This window comes from Oncorhynchus clarkii, chromosome 1, assembly GCF_045791955.1.
Source record: "Oncorhynchus clarkii lewisi isolate Uvic-CL-2024 chromosome 1, UVic_Ocla_1.0, whole genome shotgun sequence".
NCBI lineage: Eukaryota > Metazoa > Chordata > Actinopteri > Salmoniformes > Salmonidae > Oncorhynchus > Oncorhynchus clarkii.
In genome coordinates this window covers 78,910,432-78,930,365 of record NC_092147.1, presented here as the reverse complement: position 1 = coordinate 78,930,365, position 19,934 = coordinate 78,910,432, and the positions used below count along the sequence as shown (strand labels likewise).

General features: G+C 44.8%; 1 protein-coding gene across 1 annotated transcript in view; it reads left to right on the top strand.

Annotated features, from left to right (window-relative positions):
* Positions 1 to 17,711: 17,711 nt before the first annotated feature.
* Positions 17,712 to 19,934, top strand: part of LOC139412959 (sodium/calcium exchanger 1-like) — a 223,289-nt gene continuing 221,066 nt past the window's right edge. The window contains exon 1 of the mRNA XM_071159876.1: positions 17,712 to 19,279. Within this exon, the coding sequence (XP_071015977.1) occupies positions 17,727 to 19,279 (1,553 nt within the window). The 5' untranslated portion in view covers positions 17,712 to 17,726. The remainder of the gene's footprint in view (positions 19,280 to 19,934) is intronic.

The following is a 19,934-nucleotide window of genomic DNA, read 5'->3' as shown; positions in this document are numbered from 1 at the left end:
TACTCTCCTTGTCCTGGTCTGCTTCTGGGTTCGATTTTGAAGAAACGTGACAAAATGAGGTTGAATGAACTGTTTCGCTGCCAGACAAGGCTCCGCTGAGAGCCAGGTGTAGCAGTGGTAAGGTGTTGGGAATGCTGTTGGGACTCTGCTGTTGGGATGGCTTTATGTAGGCCCTAACAGTTTGTGAGCGCCGTTTATCACCGTTATAGTGCAATTCATGTATTGTTTAGTGTTGTGTAGTGGCATTGCTGGCATTAATCCCAAAATGTGTTGTTTTGCCCCTCCAAGATTTACATTCTAAAATCGCCACTGGAAAGGAGATGTGAAAGTCCAAACACCTGAGGAGTGCCCTAACTGCTGTAGCTTTCCCCCTCTCTCTCTCCCTCTCTCTCTTCTGTGGACTTTCACACTCTTCCCATCCTCTTCTCATGCTTCTTTCCTCTCCTCTACTTTTCCTCCTTACATATTTCCCTTCTGTTTCTCTGTAGCTTTCCTCCCCACCTGTATTCACTTCTTCTTCCCTCTGTTTGTGTGTAGCTTTCCTCCCCACCTGTATTCACTTCTTCTTCTTCCCTGTGTTTGTCTGTAGCTTTCCTCCCCACCTGTATTCACTTATTATTCTTCCCTGTGTTTTTCTGTAGATTTCCTCCCCACCTGTATTCACTTCTTCTTCTTCCCTGTGTTTGTGTGTAGCTTTCCTCCCCACCTGTATTCACTTCTTCTTCTTCCCTGTGTTTGTGTGTAGCTTTCCTCCCCACCTGTATTCACTTCTTCTTCCCTGTGTTTGTCTGTAGCTTTGCTCCCCACCAGGATTCACTTATTCTTCTCTAGGCTGTCTTCACCACCTTGTCATTCCTAAAGACAGCCTAGAGACTTCTGACTACCTGACGGACCTTAGGTTGACGTTCACTCAATGAGCCATTGCAGGGTTCTGAAATGTACTAGGATTATGTAACCGTATGATGAATAACTATCTGCTGAAATTCTTACCAACCTGAATCCCTTTGCATTTTAGTGCACCAGGCAGTGATGGTTATATCCTGTGATGGCCTATGCTCATGCTGGTGCTAGCGGGGGGGAGGATGAGAAAGGATGCCTATTGCTCAATCATACATAATCTATAGTTGTTGGTTATGGAATGTGGTTATTTTAAGGTATTATCTAGGACTGAGGTCAACATCAAGAGATGGTTGTATTATTGAGAGTCATTTGACACGCATCAGTTCATATGCCACACTTTAGGAACGTTCAGAGATTGGTTAAATCCATCAAACATGCAATGTCAACTGTATGTGCACATACAGCTATCTAGAACCTAAAAAGGTTATTTGGCTGTCCCCATAGTAGAACCCTTTGAAGATGTCACACCCTGATCTGTTTCACCTGTCCTTGTGATTGTCTCCACCTCCCTCCAGGTGTCGCCCATCTTCCCCATTATCCCCTGAGCATGCCTGCCGACCTGTACCTTTGCCCCACCTCTGGTTTACTGACCCCTGCCTGCCTTGACCTGTCTATTGCCTGCCCCTGTTGGAATATTAAACCATTGTCAGTTCGACGTGTCTGCATCTGGGTCTTACCTTGATTTTTGATAGTACGAACTGGCCATGATGGACCCAGCAGACCCGGGCCAGCTGACCTGAGCCAGATTCTCCTGGCTCCAGCAACATAATCCCCTCATTAACTGGTCTACTAGTGCCATCATGGGCTGGAGCCCGTTCTGCCACGCCCACTGCCTGAAGTCAGCACAACCTGCCCCGGGATGTCTTCCTGGGAGCTCGGAAGTTGCCCCGGACCTCTCCTCCATTCCCATGGAGTACCAGGACCTCCGGGAGGTGTTCAGCAAGGCCCGGGCCACTTCGCTCCCGCCGCACCGACCTTATGACTGCGGGACGACTCCCTAGCACGACTACACCCCAGGGATGACTGTACTCTCTGTCGGGACCAGAGACCAGGGCGATGTAGACCTACATTGGGGATTCCCTTACTGAAGGATTCATCCATCCTTCTTCTTCTTATCCCACCAGCATAAGAAGAAGAAGAAGGACAAGACCCCGGCACCCGTGCATCGACTACTGGGGTCTCAACGACATAACGTTGAAGAACCACTACCCGCTACCACTCATCTCCTCAGCCTTCGAGCCGCTCCAGGGGACCACAGTGTTTTCTAAGCCGGATCTACAGAACGTCTAGCCACTGGTGCGCCTACGGGAAGGGGACGAGTGGAAGACCGGCTTCAACACGGCCAGCGGTCACTACGAGTATCTAGTCATGCCATTTGGCCTTACCAGTGGTAAGGCAGCCACTGCTGTGTTCCAGGCTCTGGTCAATGATGTTCTCTGTGACATGTTGAACCGGTTCGTCTTTGTCTACCTAGATGACATCCTCATCTTCTCCTGTTCCGCTCAAGAACATGTGCTCCACGTCCGACAAGTTCTCCAATGCCTCCTCATCATTTCACCATCCCTTTTCTGGGTTTCATCATCGCCGCAGGGAGTGTGCAAATAGATCCCAGGAAGGTGAAAGCAGTGGATGCAGCTGAAAAGCTTCCTGGGGTTCGCCAACTTCTAGTGCTGCTTTATCTGGGGTACAGCTCCCTGGCTTCCCCCTGTCCACACTCACCTCGCCCATTCACGTGGTCACCAGCTGTTGACCCGGTGTTCCGGGACCTCAAACATCGCTTCACCACAGCTCCCATCTTGGTTCATCCGGACCCTTTCTGTCAGTTTGTGATGGAGGCCGATGCTTCTGATGTCAGAGTGGGGGCGGTCCTGTCCCAGCGTTCTATTGCCTGTCCCTGTTGGAATATTAAACCATTGTCAATTCGACGTTTCTGCATCTGGGTCTTACCTTGATTCCTTATAGAAGAATCCTTCTTGGTTCTAGGTATGTGAAAACCGTTTCCATGGAAGCCAAAAGGCTCCTACCTGGAACCAAAATGGGTTCTGAACTTGTGATGACAGTTATGAGAATGAGTATACAGTGTAATATATGACTAGAGCCAAGAAGGGTTCTCCTATGGAGACAGCAGTAAAACCCTGTTGGAACACTTTTTTTCTAAGAGTGCAGTACTTAAAAACCTGGTGCTTGTTTGTCGGAAGCACTAGCCTATATTTTAAACTCTAGCCTATATTTTATACTCTAGCCTATATTTTATACACCTATATTTTATACACTAGACTATATTTTATACACTAGCCTATGTTTTATACTCTAGCCTATGTTTTATACTCTAGCCTATGTTTTATACTCTAGCCTATATTTTATACGCTAGCCTATATTTTATACGCTAGCCTATATTTTATACACTAGCCTATATTTTATACACTAGCCTATATTTTATACGCTAGCCTATATTTTATACACTAGCCTATATTTTACTTCATGTTGAATATGGCTGTCTGACTTATATTCAATTCACTGTCATAATATTACCCTGAATAGTGTCAGTGCCTGTCAAGTACACCAAGGCCCTACTACTGTATGTCCTGTTGTTGTCAGAGTCCTTTAAGAACAGTGGGGTTGGAGTCAGGCGCAGAGGGTTCGAATAAATGTATATTTTATTACCGGAAAAAACGGTCACGCCAAAACCACAAGGTGCATCAACTGACCGGCCAATACACAGGACCCAAAATGTCCGGAAAAATAAAATACCATCGAACACCCACAAACTAACAGAATAACAATCCCGCACAAACCTAGGCAGGCCTAACAGGCTTAAATAGACAAAAATCAAGGAACACAATAAGGAACAGATGCAACTAATAAGACCAAACGAACAGAAAAGGAAAAAGGGATCGGTGGCGGCTAGTAGACCGGCGACGACGACCGCCGAGCACCGCTTGAACAGGCAGGGGAGCCACCTTCCGTGGAAGTTGTGACAGTTGTGTGCCTTTTATAAACATGTTTTCATGCGTGAGTCTGTGATGTCCTAGTAAACACAGAGGCCATTGTTCTGTGATGCTTAGATTCTGCAAGTAAAGCTAGAAACAAGGAAATGGGATGCCTCTCACATGTCTTTGACAAGCAGACAAGGAAGTCTTTGAAAAGCTATTAAATCTCTTCTTTCTTCGACCCTATAGTTGTATGCCTTTTAAAGTGGTTATATTCATAGAACAGAGCACCAGCCACGTTAGAGAGGATGACACAGTTTTGCACTGCCACCTCAGGTGCCATCTCCAGCATAGTTAAGTGTTTTTGCGTCGCAGGGGGAAAGTGCATCCATTTAAATCAGACATAACAGGCTCCCTATGCATTGTAAGTACCAATAATGTGGAATTTCTGTTCAAATGACTTCTCAAAAGACGGACTCAGAGATTTGATTTTGAATTAAGAACATAAGGAAATACGGGGGGGGGGGGTGCTTGGAGAGAATACTGTAGACTGTGAAATATGAAGGTCACTGAATTCACTTCCAAAGACCCGTATCTCTGGCAGAATGTCAAACAGTTTGACTGTTCTGGTTCCCTCCAAGTGACTGTCATCTCCCACTCCAACCAATACAGGACAGACTCAGTCTTTCACTTCCTCATACTTTTTCTCATGAGCACATGCACACACATATATACACTTAGTGTACAAAACATTAGGAACACCTTCCTAATATTGAGTTGTACCCTGTTTTGCCCTCATAATAGCCTCAATTTGTTGGAGCATGGACTCTACAAGGTGTAAAAAGCCTTCCACAGAGATGCTGGCCCATGTTGACTTCAATGCTTCCCACAGTTGTGTCAAGTTGGCTGGATGTCTTTTAGGTGGTGGACAATTCTTGATACACACAGGAAACTGTTGAGCGTGAAAAGCCCAGCAGTGTTGCAGTTCTTGACACATTCAAACCAGTGTGCCTGGCACCTACTACCATACCCAATTCAAAGGCACTTACTGTAAATATTTTGTCTTGCCCATTCACCTTCAGAATGGCACACAAACACAATCCTTGTCTCGATTGTTTCAAGGTTTAATAATCATTACTTAACCTGTCTCCTCCACTTAATCTACACTGATTGAAGGGGATTTAACGAGTGACAATAAGGGATCGTAGCATTCAGCTAGATTCATCTGGTCAGTCTATGTCATACAATCACATACAAAGATGAATTCCTTTCTTCAGAAACACTCAACTGGTTGCATCTCTGAGTGCATCACATCCCCATTCTTCATCCTTCCTTGTGTCTGACACAAACATATTATGATTGACAATCTCTGCATAGAGGCCTTTGGGCTCTAAAAGCAGCGCAACCTCGGACTCACAATGTGGAATTTATGCTCAAATCTGGGTGCATCTAACCTCTGTCAGCAGGTACACGTAGCAGACTGTATACACCAGCCCATTTCTCAGAATAAGAGCTTTGCCTTAGTGGGACTCTGGGAATGAAAATGTAGGAGATCTCAGTCTGAAAGCTTTATGGTGTTCCTCTCTCAGCCTCCAGCGCATCCATAGTGAGGTGTAGTCCTTGGAAAATAACTAAACCATCTGCCTTCCAATGAAAAGACATTCTGATAGACTTTATAATCTGTCTGACATGCACCAGGTGTCTTCAACCAAGCAGAGAGATTTTGATGAAAATCTGCGAGGGCCAATGCATTGCATATATAGTAGACTTTGCTTAGACTTACTTCGAGAATATGACTAAAACTTTTCATTTTTCCTTCCAACCTCTGAATATCACAACGGCAGCCGTGATGAACCCTGTGATGACCCCTGTGCGGAGAGTTGGACCCAAAACCTAATCTGGACATGTCTGCAGCGATTAGTTTGTAAATGTCACCACCTTTGTTGTGGCTGAAGGATGTCATGCAGAACGTTCTCTGGCTGTTCTGAGGAGGATACTGTCCCCTCTTTGTGTTCATAACAAACAAAGGTTGAATTTAAATAGGACACGTTGCACCTGACCAGAGCATGTGCAGCTGTTGCCTGTCACAGTGGTACTCTTTTTTCTGCATCCCTTTATTGATGCTCCTTGCTATTTTTGGCACCGATACACCAAAAGAGTCAGTTTATATTTAAACTATGGCCTTAATTGTGGTACAGTAGTTCAGATGAGTTGATGTGTCAGTGGTGAGTAATTGGTCCTAGTCCATGATGTGATTTACAGTACACTGTTTAATTTGCATGTTCAGACTTAGCTCAACACAACAACCCAATCATCAAATAGAACAACCACCTTATGTCATAGTCAGCACACATCACTTTCTCCCTCTGGCAAAAGCCATTATGGGATGGGATAACCAACACTCTTAGGCCCTGTGACACAGACCTTTACATTGGCTTTTCCGACACACTTTGAACTCTGAACTCTGACACACTTTTAATTGCCCCCTCCACACAGAGAGGATTAGTCGTGTGACAGGGCGGGGTAGGCCGTTGTGTGACAATGACGGGGTAGGCCGTCATTGTAAATAAATTCTTATATGACTAAATTCTTATTTACAATGACGGCCTACCCCGGCCAAACCCTAACCCGGATGATGCTGGGCCAATTGTGCGCCGCCCTACGGGACTCCCAATCACGGCCGGTTCTGATACAGCCTGGAATCAAACCAGTGTCTGTGGTGACACCTCTAGCATTAAGATGCAGTGCCATAGACCGTGGCGCGACTAGGGTGTGTGTGTGTGTGTGGTGTGGGGGGGGGGGTCTGGAATATGAGTGTTTATATACAGTAATATACGTGCTCTCCACAGTTATGATAAATCGCTCTATTTAGCGCTGTCACGCCCTGGCCTTAGTTATCTTTGTTTTCTTTATTATTTTGGTTAGGCCAGGGTGTGACATGGGTGATTTATTGTGTTCGTCTTGTCTAGGGGTTTATTAGATTAATGGGGTTGTGTTCAGTTTAGTTGTCTAGGTAAGTCTATGGTTGCCTAGAGTGGTTCTCAATCAGAGGCAGGTGTTTATCGTTGTCTCTGATTGGGAACCATATTTAGGCAGCCATATTCATTGGGTATTTTGTGGGTGATTGTTTCCTGTGTCAGTGTTTGTGCCACACGGGACTGTTTTCGGTTTTCACGGTTCTTGTTTTGTTAGTTGTGTTCATGTCTGAGTTTTCCTATTAAAACCATGGACACTTACCACGCTGCGTATTGGTCCGATCCCTGTTTCACCTCTTCAGAGGAAGAGGAGGAAGAAAACCGTGACAAGCGCAAGTCATCCACATTTTTCACACTGACACATCTGGCATTAAATCTCACTCAGGAGCCACCCACTGGGGAGCTAAGCCCACCCAATCAGATTGAGAAAAAAACAATAATAATATAAATAATAATAATAATATATACGTTTATATACGTATATATACGTATATGTACATATATACGTACGTAAATATGTATTGTATACGTATAACATCCAAAATAACATATATGTTGTCTCTCTGTGTTTCATAAACTTCCTTCAATTCTGTCAGAGTAGCATTGAATGCAAGGGAAGCCAGCGAGCATTTGGCCACGGAAGGAGAGTTGTATGGCATTGAAGCTCATCTGGAGGTTAGTTAACACAGTGTCCAAAGAAGGGCCAGAAGTATACAGAATGGTGTCGTCTGCCTAGAGGTGGATCAGAGAATCACCAGTAGCAAAAGCGACATCATTGATGTTTACAAAGAAAAGAGTCGGCCCGAGAATTGAACTCTGTGACACCCCCATAGAGACTGCCTGAGACTGCCTACCACAGGCCCTCTGATTTGACACACTGAACTTTATCTGAGAAGTATTTGGTGAACCAGGCGAGGCAGTCGTTTGAGAAACTAGGACTGTTAAGTCTGCCGATAAGAATGTGGTGATTGACAGAGTCGAAAGTCTTGGCCAGGTCGATGAATACGGCTGCAAAATATTGTCTTTTATCGATGGCGGTTATAATATTGTTTAGGACCTTGAGCGTGGCTGAGGTGCACCAATGACCAGCTTGGAAACCAGATTGCATAGCGGAGAAGGTACGGTGGGATTCGAAATGGTTGGTGATCTGTTTGTTAACTTGGCTTTTGAAGACCTTAGAAAGGCAGGGTAGAATAGATATAGGTCTGTAAAAGTTTAGATCTAGAGTGTCTCCCCCTTTCCCACCAGATTTGTAAGGGTCAGGATTTTGAAACTCTTTCAGAACATCAGCTATCTGGATTTTGGTGAAGGAGAAATGGGGGAGGTTTGGGCAAGTTGTTGTGGGGGTTGCAGGGCTGTTGACCGGGGTAGTGGTAGTCAGATGGAAAGCATAGCCAGCCGTAGAAAAATGCTTATTGAAATACTCCATTATCATGGATTTATCGGTGGTGACAGTGTTTCCTAGCCTCAGTGCAGTGGGCAGCTGGAGGAGGTGCTCTTATTCTCCATGGACTTTAGTGTCCCAGAACTTTTGGGAGTTTGTGCTACAGCAGGGGTGTCAAAGTCAAATGGACGGAGGGCCAAATAAAAAAATCAGCTACAAGACGAGGGCCGGACTGTTCGAATGTTCATTGAAAAATTTTTAAATGACGCATATAGTCTAGTGAACCTAATTGAACCTACTGAAAACCTAACAAATATATTACAATATGATCAGATAAATAAAGCAATATTTTCTTATGGCTCTGTCAGTAATCTTTAATTTTCAACAGACACAAAAGACAAATTTCCTTTATATAAATATCCCCATAACATGAACATTAAATGAAAGAAACCGGTATTCAAGGCACCATCAGTAGACTATATTTTCTATTTTAGCAAAAGTGGGCTAAATTTACTTCAAAGAAAAAACAATAATAGCAATTTTCTATCATCCACTCAACTGAAATATTTTTAAAATATAATTGGATTGAAATACAAAAAAATAAAGTGCAAAAATCTATTAATCAAAAACAACACTTTGTTTAAGGAGAAGTAACATGCAGTGAAAACAAATATTAAATTTTAACTTTTAAACTTGAACTGAGTAAAAACTCTAAATATGTGATTGCACAGTAATGTTCACTTGTTTGAGGTTGAGGGTGATACTTGGTGGTGTCCCATCTTTTCCACAAGTTCATCAATGTTCGGGGTAAGGCTCTGAGCTGAAGAAATCCTCAGAATTGAGTGGAGGTGTTCAGCAGTAAGTCGACTTCTGTGTGATGTTTTGTTCAGGTTCATCAAAGAAAACAGTTGTTCACACAGGTATGTGCTGCCAAACATAGACAACGTTTGAGCAGCCTGGATGCGCAGCTGGGGCATTGTGCCGGGGAGGAAACGGGCAAACTCCGCAGCACCCACTGCCGCATATTTTTCCCTCAGTGCATCATTGCATTGGAGGTCAATCAACTCCATTTGGAGGTTTGGTGGTGAGCTTTCCACGTCAACAGCAAATGGGTTACCGAGCAGTTCCAACCTGCTTTTTTGTGCTTCAAAGTCAGCAAATCGGCGTCGAAAGTCAGTGGTAAGCATACCTATTTTATCAGCCAACTGTGTGCTCGGGAACGCACTGGTAGAGAGCTTCTCTTTCATGGTCTGGCAGCTGGGAAAGTGGCTCAAATTTTCTTTCCGCATCTGCGTCTCCCACAGAGTCAGTTTGGTTTTAAATGCCTTCACTGTACTGTACATATCAGAGATGACACGATCCCGACCCTGCAGCTGCAAGTTTATTGCATTCAGATGACTCGTAATGTCACACAGAAAAGCCATTTCACACAGAAACATTTCGTCTCGGAGTTGTGTTGTGTCTTTCCCTTTGCTGTCCAAGAATAGACAAATCTCCTCACGAAGCTCGAAACATCTTTGAAGCACCTTTCCCTGGCTTAGCCATCGCACCTCTGTGTGATAAGGCAAATCACCATGCTCCGTTTCTAACTCCGTCAGAAATGCCTTGAACTGGCGGTGATTCAAACCTTTGGCTCTGATAAAGTTAACTGTGCGCGTGATGATGCTCATTACATGCTCCATTTTCAAGGCTTTACCGCACAACGCTTCCTGGTGTATGATACAATGATAAGCTGTCAGCTCACCTGTCGCGTTTTCCTCTTGCATCTTTTCCCGTATCTTCGCCACCAGTCCGCTCCTGTGTCCACACATCGCAGGTGCTCCGTCGGTTGTCAAACCCACAAGTTTTTCCCAAGGCAGCTCCATCTCATTTACACATCTTGACACCTCTTCATACAAATCATGCCCCGTAGTTGTGCCATGCATAGGACGTAAAGCCAAAAACTCCTCTGTCACGCTTAGGCTGGAGTCCACTCCGCGGATGAAAATTGACAACTGGGCAATGTCAGAAATGTCGGTGCTCTCATCCACAGCCAAGGAATATGCAATAAAATCTTTTCCCTTTTTCACAAGCTGCTCTTTTAGATTGATGGACAACTGGTCTACTCTCTCGGCAATGGTGTTTCTGCTCAGACTCACATTTAAAAAGAGTTGCCTTTTTTCTGGGCAAACTTCGTCACAAACTTTAATCATGCAGTTTTTGATGAAATCCCCCTCCGTAAATGGCCGGGCTGATTTAGCGATCTCTTCTGCCAAAATAAAACTGGCCTTGACAGCAGCCTGGCCTTGTGATTTGGCTTTTTTGAACAGAGCCTGTCGAGATTTGAGGCCTCGTTTTAATTCCTCTGCCTTTTGTAGCCTTTGTTCCATGTCCATATTCTTGTTTTTGTCCGCGTGTTTCGTTTCATAATGTCGTCTCAGATTATACTCTTTCAGTACCGCCACACTTTCTCCACACAGAAGACACACAGGTTTTCCAGCTACCTTCGTGAACATATACTCCGACTCCCACCTTGTTTGAAACCCCCGGTTCTCAGTATCCACCTTCCGTTTTGCCATTTTTGATGGGTATCTGAAAGTTAATTTTACTGTGATGCTGACGACTGCTGTGCCAATAAATATTGAAATGAAGCAGCCTACTGCTCGGTGCGTCACCTTTGCATTGTGGGAAATGTAGTATTGGTGCGTGTAAAAGATCTGCGGGCTGCCGGCTTGCTGCGGGCCGGTTCTAATAATAAATCAAGATCATCCCAGGGGCCGTAAAAAACCTTCTTGCGGGCCGGATGTGGCCCGCGGGCCTTGACTCTGACATATGTGTGCTACAGGATGCAAATGTATGTTTGAAAAAGCTAGCCTTTGCTTTCCTTACTGCCTGTGTATATTGGTTCCTAACTTCCCTAAAAAGTTGCATATCACGGGGGCTATTCGATGCTAATGCAGTACGCCACAGGATGTTTTTGTGCTGGTCAAGGGCAGTCAGGTCTGGAGTGAACCAAGGGCTATATCTGTTCCTGGTTATACATTTTTTGAATGGACCATGCTCATTTAAGATGGTGAGGAAAGCACTTTTAAAGAATATCCAGGCATCCTCTACTGATGGAATGAGGTCAATATCCTTCCAGGATACCCAGGCCAGGTCGATTAGAAAGGCCTGCTCGCTGAAGTGTTTTAGGGAGAATTTGACAGTGATGAGGGGTGGTTGTTTGACCGCAGACCCTGGTTGAAGACAGCAGAGGTGTATTTAGAGAGCATGTTGGTCAGGATGATATCTATGAGGGTGCCCGTGTTTACAGGTTTGGGGTTGTACCTAGTAGGTTCATTGATAATTTGTGTGAGATTGAGAGAATCTAGCTTAGATTGTAGAACGGCCGGGGTGTTAAGCATGTTCCAGTTTAGAACACCTAACAGTACGAGCTCTGAAGATAGACGGGGGGCAATCAATTCACATATGGTGTCCAGGGCACAGCTGGGGGCAGAAGGTGGTCTATAACAAGCAGCAAAGGTGAGAGACTTGTTTTTGGAAAGGTGGCGTTTTAGAAGTAGAAGCTCAAATTGTTTTGGCACAGACCTGGATTGTATGACAGAACTCTGCAGGCTGTCTCTGCAGTAGATTTATTTATTTTTAAGTATAAAATAACAGGCAATCAGCATTTAGCTAAACTGAGTGAGTTCAGCTGTGAATGGTCCTGGCACACCAAAAAAAGGTGTCACATCAGAAGCCAAATGTCATTGACAGAAAAAAATGGAATTGTTGCATCTTGTTGTGTTGTTGTTCTCCGGTGGCTAGCTAGCGATTTCCTAAATTTTGCCATGGATAGGGATTTGGGAATTGTGGTTTTACTTAATTCTCCATACTGGCCAATGATTATAATGGAGATTCTGATTCAACCATAAATTCATACATTGTGCCCCTGGCCTGAGAGAATGGAAGTTGTATTTAGATGTAGAAGACTAATGTTAACTAGCTAACGTTTCCCATGAATGGAAGTTAGGTTAGTGAGCAAACATTTTAGCCAGGTAGCCTAGGACAACAAAAACTAAAATCGTGTACTGTATAGACAATGTTCCCTCTAAGCTGCGTGCATGCACACGTGCGCAGTAGCCCCGAGACTGCTGCACAGCTTCCTCTGGACTGTCCCGCAGAAGAAATACAGTATCAGCCCTCTTAGAGAAGCACGATATTGAACTTCACACACCTTGTTCCAGTTAGTTAACACTATCAACGTTTCCATTTACGGTGGCAATTGTGATCGAATCAATTCAATATTAGCCACTTTCAATGCATACCACAACATACCGAAACAAAACGAGCTATGCAAGACTTGGTATGAAAAACTAACTGTGCAAGAGATGTTGTTGTCGGCAGAACACATTGGAGTAGGATTCTATTGCATTGAAAGGCATGACTCAGGCCCGTACTCTACACTGACCAGCGCACCATAACCAATCAGAGCTGCAATAGGCCTATATGCAAATAGACCATCGCCATATATGGATCTGTGCCATTCAACTTGAACTGGACTGTTTACAGCATGAGTGGAAGTGAGTAGATGTGCTTATTTGGAAATCAAACGAGAGCTCCATGTAGCCTTGTGCGCATTTTGTTAATATCCTTTGCTAGTTAGTGAGTTATTATCCCAGTTATACATCATTTGTAGTCAGCAATAGGGGATTGATTGCTTCCTACGAGAGCACAAAACATTTACATTTACAGACATATTTGAAAAGCCTGTGTACTTAGTCCTCTCCCGTATTCCCTGTTCACCCATGACTGCGTGTTCGAACACGACTCCAATACCATCGCGAAGTTTGCTGACGACACAACAGTGGTAGGCCTGATTACCGACAATGATGAGACGGATAATAGGGAGGAGGTCAGAGAACTGGCAGTGTGGTGCCAGGACAACAACCTCTCCCTCAATGTGAGCAAGACAAAGGAGCTGATCGTGGACTATAGGAAAAGGCGGGCTGAACAGGCCCCCATTAACATCAACGGGGCTGTAGTGGAGCGGGACAAGAGTTTTAAGTTCCTTGGTGTCCACATCACCAATTAACTATCATGGTCCAAACATACCAAGACAGTCGTGAAGAGGGCACGACAAAACCTTTTCCCCGTCAGGAGATTTGACATGGGTCCCCAGATCCTCAAAAGGTTCTACAGTTGCACCATCGAGAGCATCCTGACCGGTTGCATCACTGCCTGGTATGACAACTGCTCAGCATCTGACCACAGAGGGTAGTGCGAACGGCCCAGTACATCACTGGGGCCAAGCTTTCTGCCATCCATGACCTATATAATAGGCGGTGTCAGAGGAAAGCCCATAAAATTGTCAGAGATTCCAGTCACCCAAGTTATAGACTGTTTTCTCTGCTACCGCACGGCAAACGGTACCAGGGCACCAAGTCTAGGACCAAAAGGCTCCTCAACAGCTTTTACCAGCTTCTATAAGCTTCTACCAGCTTCATTTAGACTGCTGAACAATTCATAAAATCGCCACTGGACAATTTGCATTGACCCCCTCCTCCCTTTTGTACACTCGCTGTTTGTTTGTTACCTATACATAGTCCCTTCTCCCCCACCTACATGTACAGATGACCTAAACTAGCCTGTACCCCTGCACACTGACTCGGTACCGGCACCCCTGTATATAGCCTCGTTATGGTTATTCTTATTGTGTTACTTTTATTAGTACTTTTTGTTTTAGTCTACTTGGTAAACATTTTATTCTTCTTGAACTGCATTGTTGGTTAAGGGCTTGTAAGTAAGCATTTCACGATAAAGTACACTTGTTGTATTTGGTGCATGTGACAAATAAAATATGATCTGATTTGATTTGATTTGAAGGACATGTGGATAAACAGGTTGATGTCAAGCCATGCATTTTATTTTTCAAAAGTCTTGTGGAATGTCGGCCTAGATTGAACAGCACACATTGGCTGCTACTGTTGGCTGAATGTTAGAACAGCTATTTCCATATTAAAATGTTATGGGATAAATTTACCCCTAAGGGCAAAACGTGTAGAATTGAAGGAAATTTATTAATTTTGAAGGAATTGGAGGAAATTAATTAATAAATGTTCTTCTCTGCCGATGGCAAAATGTGTAGAATTGTAACTAGATTACTTTAAAACAGCAACCTATTCTCTACACCCCATGGCAAAATGTGTAGAACTGCACAAAAATGAACTCTAAAATGTCAAAATATCTCTTCTGTCAAGAGGGGGGGTTACTAAAATGTTTTGCTTGCAATGTGGTGGAGGGGTGTATATGGGTATACAGACCCCTGAGCAACTGCAGCCCCTCATGATGAGTTCAGATGTTTTGTGACCCCCAACCCCATCAATGATACCCACCCCGATCTACAGCTACTCCTTCAAATATCGGCAGTCTGACAGGTGATAATAGGCAGAAACAGAGAGCAAAGTTACAGCCTGGTCTCATAAACTAGAGACGCCAACATAGTAAATGTAAATCTGGGATAATCAAATTAGTATGATTTGTTACGTTTGGTATGGTTACATAAGACAGAAGGTTACTTGAGGAAAAAAAAACCCGACCATGACAAGACTGACCCCATCTCAAAGCAACCCTCATTATTCAAAAAATAAGGGAAATCATACATAGCATAATGTAGTACCAATTACCAAGTTTATTGAAATGTAGGCCTAATTACAATGTATATAACGTTACCCCAAGTATTTAAAGTGGAGCAATGGGAGGGTCTTGGTGTTGATAGGCGGGTTGGCAGCGGGCCGCATTTTTAGAGTCGTTTCCCTTTGCTCTTTCTGAAATCGATGTGGATAGAATAATCCCCGAGCTGTGGGAAAAAGTGTATTCCGGGAGTTTGTCCGTCTCTACAGAAGCAGCCCCGCGTTCTAGCAGCACTTTGGACTCGGTCTCTGTGCATGGAGCTCTGTGGCTGTCCACACATCGAATAGGATAGGAAATAGGTTGAGTGAGAGAAGGCGAGTGAAAGCGAGAGAGAGAGAGAGAGAGGGGGGGGGAATAATCAGGAAGAACTCTCAGCGCACCTTTTAGTTCTCCGATATGCAGATTTGCTGATAAAACATCAGTTATCTGTTCATCTCATACAGGTCGTGGAAAACTGCGAGTGCATGGGAATCTTTAACTCGTTTTTTCTTCACCGGGGTATCTCGCCTTGATTTCGTATAAAACCCAGCACGAATGTGAGCTGTAATACCAGGCTACTGACGGCTCTAGCGGCTCCTTATTGGCATTTTCACGTCTAGGCTACTACAACTACTATTGCTGACTTCTGCCTGTGGATCTTACCGTTATATATTGTGAAAGGTATGATTCTGCTTATATTGTTATCATTAACATATAACAAATTGTGTGTTTTTCTGGCACAATCTAGTTACAGCAAGTTTAGTCCACTCGATAGAGCTGTGAGATACAGTGTGGCCGCATGTCTTGGCTATCCTAAATTCTGTACAGGTTATTTATTATATGTTATACGGATCTACTAGGATTAGTCGACCATTCTGTCTGAGATTAAAATGGTAAAGCCTTGGAGATTTATATTGAGTCTATTTTAGCTTTTGAGAATGTCTCAATATGCAGGAATTGGGTTTCATTCTTGCGCTTCCTTGCTTGCCTTCCTGCCACAGCAAGACCTGGTCGTTTGCCCATGTTTCCAAATATGCACTTGGAAGTTGTGTACAACGTGCCTAAACCCGCATAAATTGATCCATGTCGGCAATAACATGCCTAGGCTATCCTACACGCGGTATATTTGCGCTACTCCGGAGTTATTCATTGCGCCAAATGCATTCACGTAGCCCTATGCGGGTTATTTGTGCAGGTTGTGCCGTCGCATTGGATTTCCAATATGCGGATTCCAACTATGGATTAGGGAATAGGAGGTTTATATTGAATGAGCACGTTCTGTAAACCTAGTCATTAATACATCAACTGATGATACCGTCGAAAACAATAGAAATCACACAACAGTCCATACAAGTAACCTTCCTATAGTAAATCTGGCTAGAAGTGTATGCTTCCAAACTGGTAAGGATGCTCTAAAGGCGGCACCAAATTGTATAGGCTACTGCCGTGACCATACCTTCATCATTTCTTTCTATACTTAGCATAGTTTACTACACTGATATACCAGACCTACATTATTAGTTAGCATAAGTAGCCTGCTATCTTATTGATTTCTTATTCAAGTTCATTTTATTATAAACTGATATTAAACAATTTATCGCTATAATTCCACTATAATTCACCACAATTTTCCTAGGGAAAATATGGTATACATTTAAGTGCTATGGTCAATTAGTCCAATATAATCTTTCCTAGATGTTTGCGCGTCTGCTTCCTTTCTGACTACATTGAAGGTGAGTAGTCCAGCACGGTTAGTGTCGCTTCCCTCCGGCTTCACTGGATGCTTTCTGTACCCGCCGTATCTCGGCGCATAGCAGGCTATACACGCTCAAGGTCTCCTCTCTTCCCTCTTATTTCAAAGGTCGGGGAACCGTCCCTACTCTTTACTAGTCTTAAACGTATACATGCTTTATCTCCTGCTCTAAGGAGAATGAATAACTTGATATTGTCACCTATTGCTGGTGATTATAGAGCCTTGTAAAATATTCTGGATGCTAATTGTTCATAAAATGCTATGCACGTGACATATCTGCGTAATGTTCACCACAGTACCAACTACCACGCATATGAAATATGTGAAAAGTTATTATCCCTGCAGACAATCAGTTAAAATGTATCTTCTGCTACCTCCTTTCCATCCAATCAAGTGCCAAACCTTATGGTACTATTATAGGCATTGCAGCCACTCACCAGGGGAATAATTGATATGAAATGTTTATTTAATTAAAACAATTTATTGAAACTTTTTTTTAACTAGGTAAGTCAGTTAAGAACAAATTCTTATTTACAATGACGGCCTACCCCGGCCAAGCCCGGAAGACGCTGGGCTAATTGTGCGCCACCCTATGGGACTCCCAATCACAGCTGGTTGTGATACAGCCTGGAATTGAACCAGGGTGTCTGTAGTGATTCCTCTAGTACTGAGATGCAGTGCCTTAGACCGCTGTGCCACTCGGGAGCCCCATGGTTATATTATATTATAATTCATGTGAATTACTACATATTGTTATTACGCTATTATTACAGTGAGAGCAAGTTGTGTTACATTTCCAGTAATTCCAACACTGTAATCACCCCACCCCCCCTTGCAGGTTTTAGGAAGCAGAGGAAGCTCACCACTCCAGAATCATGGGACACTTTCAGCTCTCCCCCATGCTCTCCCTTGGCCTTCGGCTTGTGGTTGTCGTAGCAATCATGTTTCTCAAATTCCAACATGTGACGGCTATGTCCTCGGACGTGGACTTGGATCAGTTTGTGTCTCCAACTGCCAGCGGCAATGTTACTGTGTGCACCACAGCAGGCACAGCATGCGAAAAAGGGGTGATACTGCCTATCTGGGAACCTCAGAATCCCTCGTTTGGGGACAAAGTGGCACGGGCGACAGTCTATTTCGTGGCTCTGGTGTACATGTTCCTCGGAGTGTCCATCATCGCTGACCGTTTCATGGCGTCCATCGAGGTCATCACCTCTCAGGAGAAAGAGATCACCATCAAGAGACCCAACGGAGAGACCACCACCACCACCGTGCGGATCTGGAACGAGACAGTGTCCAATCTCACGCTCATGGCCCTGGGTTCGAGTGCCCCTGAGATCCTACTGTCCGTCATTGAGGTTTGCGGCCACGGTTTTGATGCAGGAGCCTTGGGTCCAAGCACCATCGTGGGCAGCGCTGCCTTCAACATGTTTGTCATCATTGGCATCTGTGTGTACGTGGTGCCCGACGGGGAGGTCCGTAAGGTCAAGCACCTGCGCGTCTTCTTCGTCACAGCCACCTGGAGCATCTTCGCCTACATCTGGCTCTACCTGATACTGGCTGTCATCTCCCCCGGCATAGTGCAGGTATGGGAGGGCTTGCTCACCCTCTTCTTCTTCCCCATCTGCGTGTTGTTCGCCTGGGTCGCTGACCGACGCCTCCTCTTCTACAAGTATGTCTACAAGCGCTACCGTACCGGCAAGCAGCGAGGCATGATCATTGAAACCGAGGGTGACCGCCCGCTCCCGTCCAAAGTCGACATTGAGATGGACGGAAAGATGCTCAACTCTCACGCGGTGGACTTCCTGGACGGGCCTCTGGGGCTGGAGCTGAACATGAAGGACCTGGATGAGGAGGAGACCCGGCGCGACATGGCCAAGATCCTCAAGGAGCTGAAGCAGAAGCACCCAGATAAGGAGATGGAGCAGCTGATTGAACTGGCCAACTACCAGGTGTTGAGTTCGCAGCAGAAGAGCAGGGCCTTCTACCGCTGCCAGGCCACCAGGCTCATGACCGGCGCTGGGAACATCCTGAAGAAGCATGCGGCCGACCAGGCCCGCAAGGCCGTCAGCTTGCACGAGGTTCGCTCTGATGTGGCAGATAATGACCCCATTTCCAAGATCTATTTTGACCCCGGCTCCTACCAGTGTCTGGAGAACTGCGGCACAGTGGCAGTTAACGTGCTACGGCGAGGCGGTGACCTGACCAAGACAGTGTCGGTGGAGTTCCGTACGGAGGATGGATCAGCCAACGCGGGCTCGGACTACGAGTTCACCGAGGGGGTGGTGGTGTTCAAGCCCGGCGAGACCCAGAAGGAGATCCGTGTGGGCATCATTGATGATGACATCTTTGAGGAGGATGAGAACTTCCTGATCCACCTGAGCAACGTCAAAGTGCTGCTGGCAGAGGGAGAGGAGGTAGAGAACCCAGAGACCAATCACGTGGAGGCGGTGGCCTGTCTCGGCCTGCCTGCCACGGCAACCGTGACCATCTTTGACGACGACCACGCCGGCATCTTCACGTTCGAGGAGCCGGTGGCACACGTGAGTGAGAGTGTGGGCACCATGGAGGTGAAGGTGCTGCGTACGTCAGGGGCACGTGGGGTCGTCATGGTGCCCTACAAGACTGTGGAGGGCACGGCACGTGGAGGAGGAGAGGATTTTGAAGATACCCACGGGGTCCTGGAGTTCCAGAACGATGAAATCTTGTAAGTTCTTAAGTTATTTTTAAATATTTATTCATTTTATATGTGGGGGCTGACATTACACTGCTTATTAGTGTGCTATTATGTTTTTTTGGCCATGAACATTTTACATTTGAATGAATATTTTCAGACAAATTTCTCAAAAGGTGAGTAGGCTATTGAAATATGTTGTGTAATGTATAAATCTGAAGCCACCAATGCAGTTTATTGTCAGTCTCTCTAGTTATGCATGTGTAGTCTATGCTGATGCTGGGTTTTGTTTGTCTGTGAATGCATGTGTTGATGATGATGAGGATGGATGCTGAGTGTGTTTGTGTCATGTCGTGGTCGTGGTGCAGCGGACTGCTTGTGTGCCATGAGGAGACGTCATCAACTCCCTTTGTTTCCACTCTCCTCTCTGCTTCTTCTTTCATTCATTCATTCCTTTATTCATTCACTCATTTACTTATTGATTTATTTATCGAATGTGTGATTTCTGCTGAGTTCTCAGCATCTGTGTTTCAATCGCTCTCAGGTTTATCCATGTTGGATTGCTCCTCGTTAATTTCAGGGGCATGACCAGCCTGAACTCTATAAGCTTTGACCATTGTTGATGTATCGTGAATTAATTTCTGTTGTTATTTTGTTTCTGTATTGCCACTAATGTGGTTTCTGTACT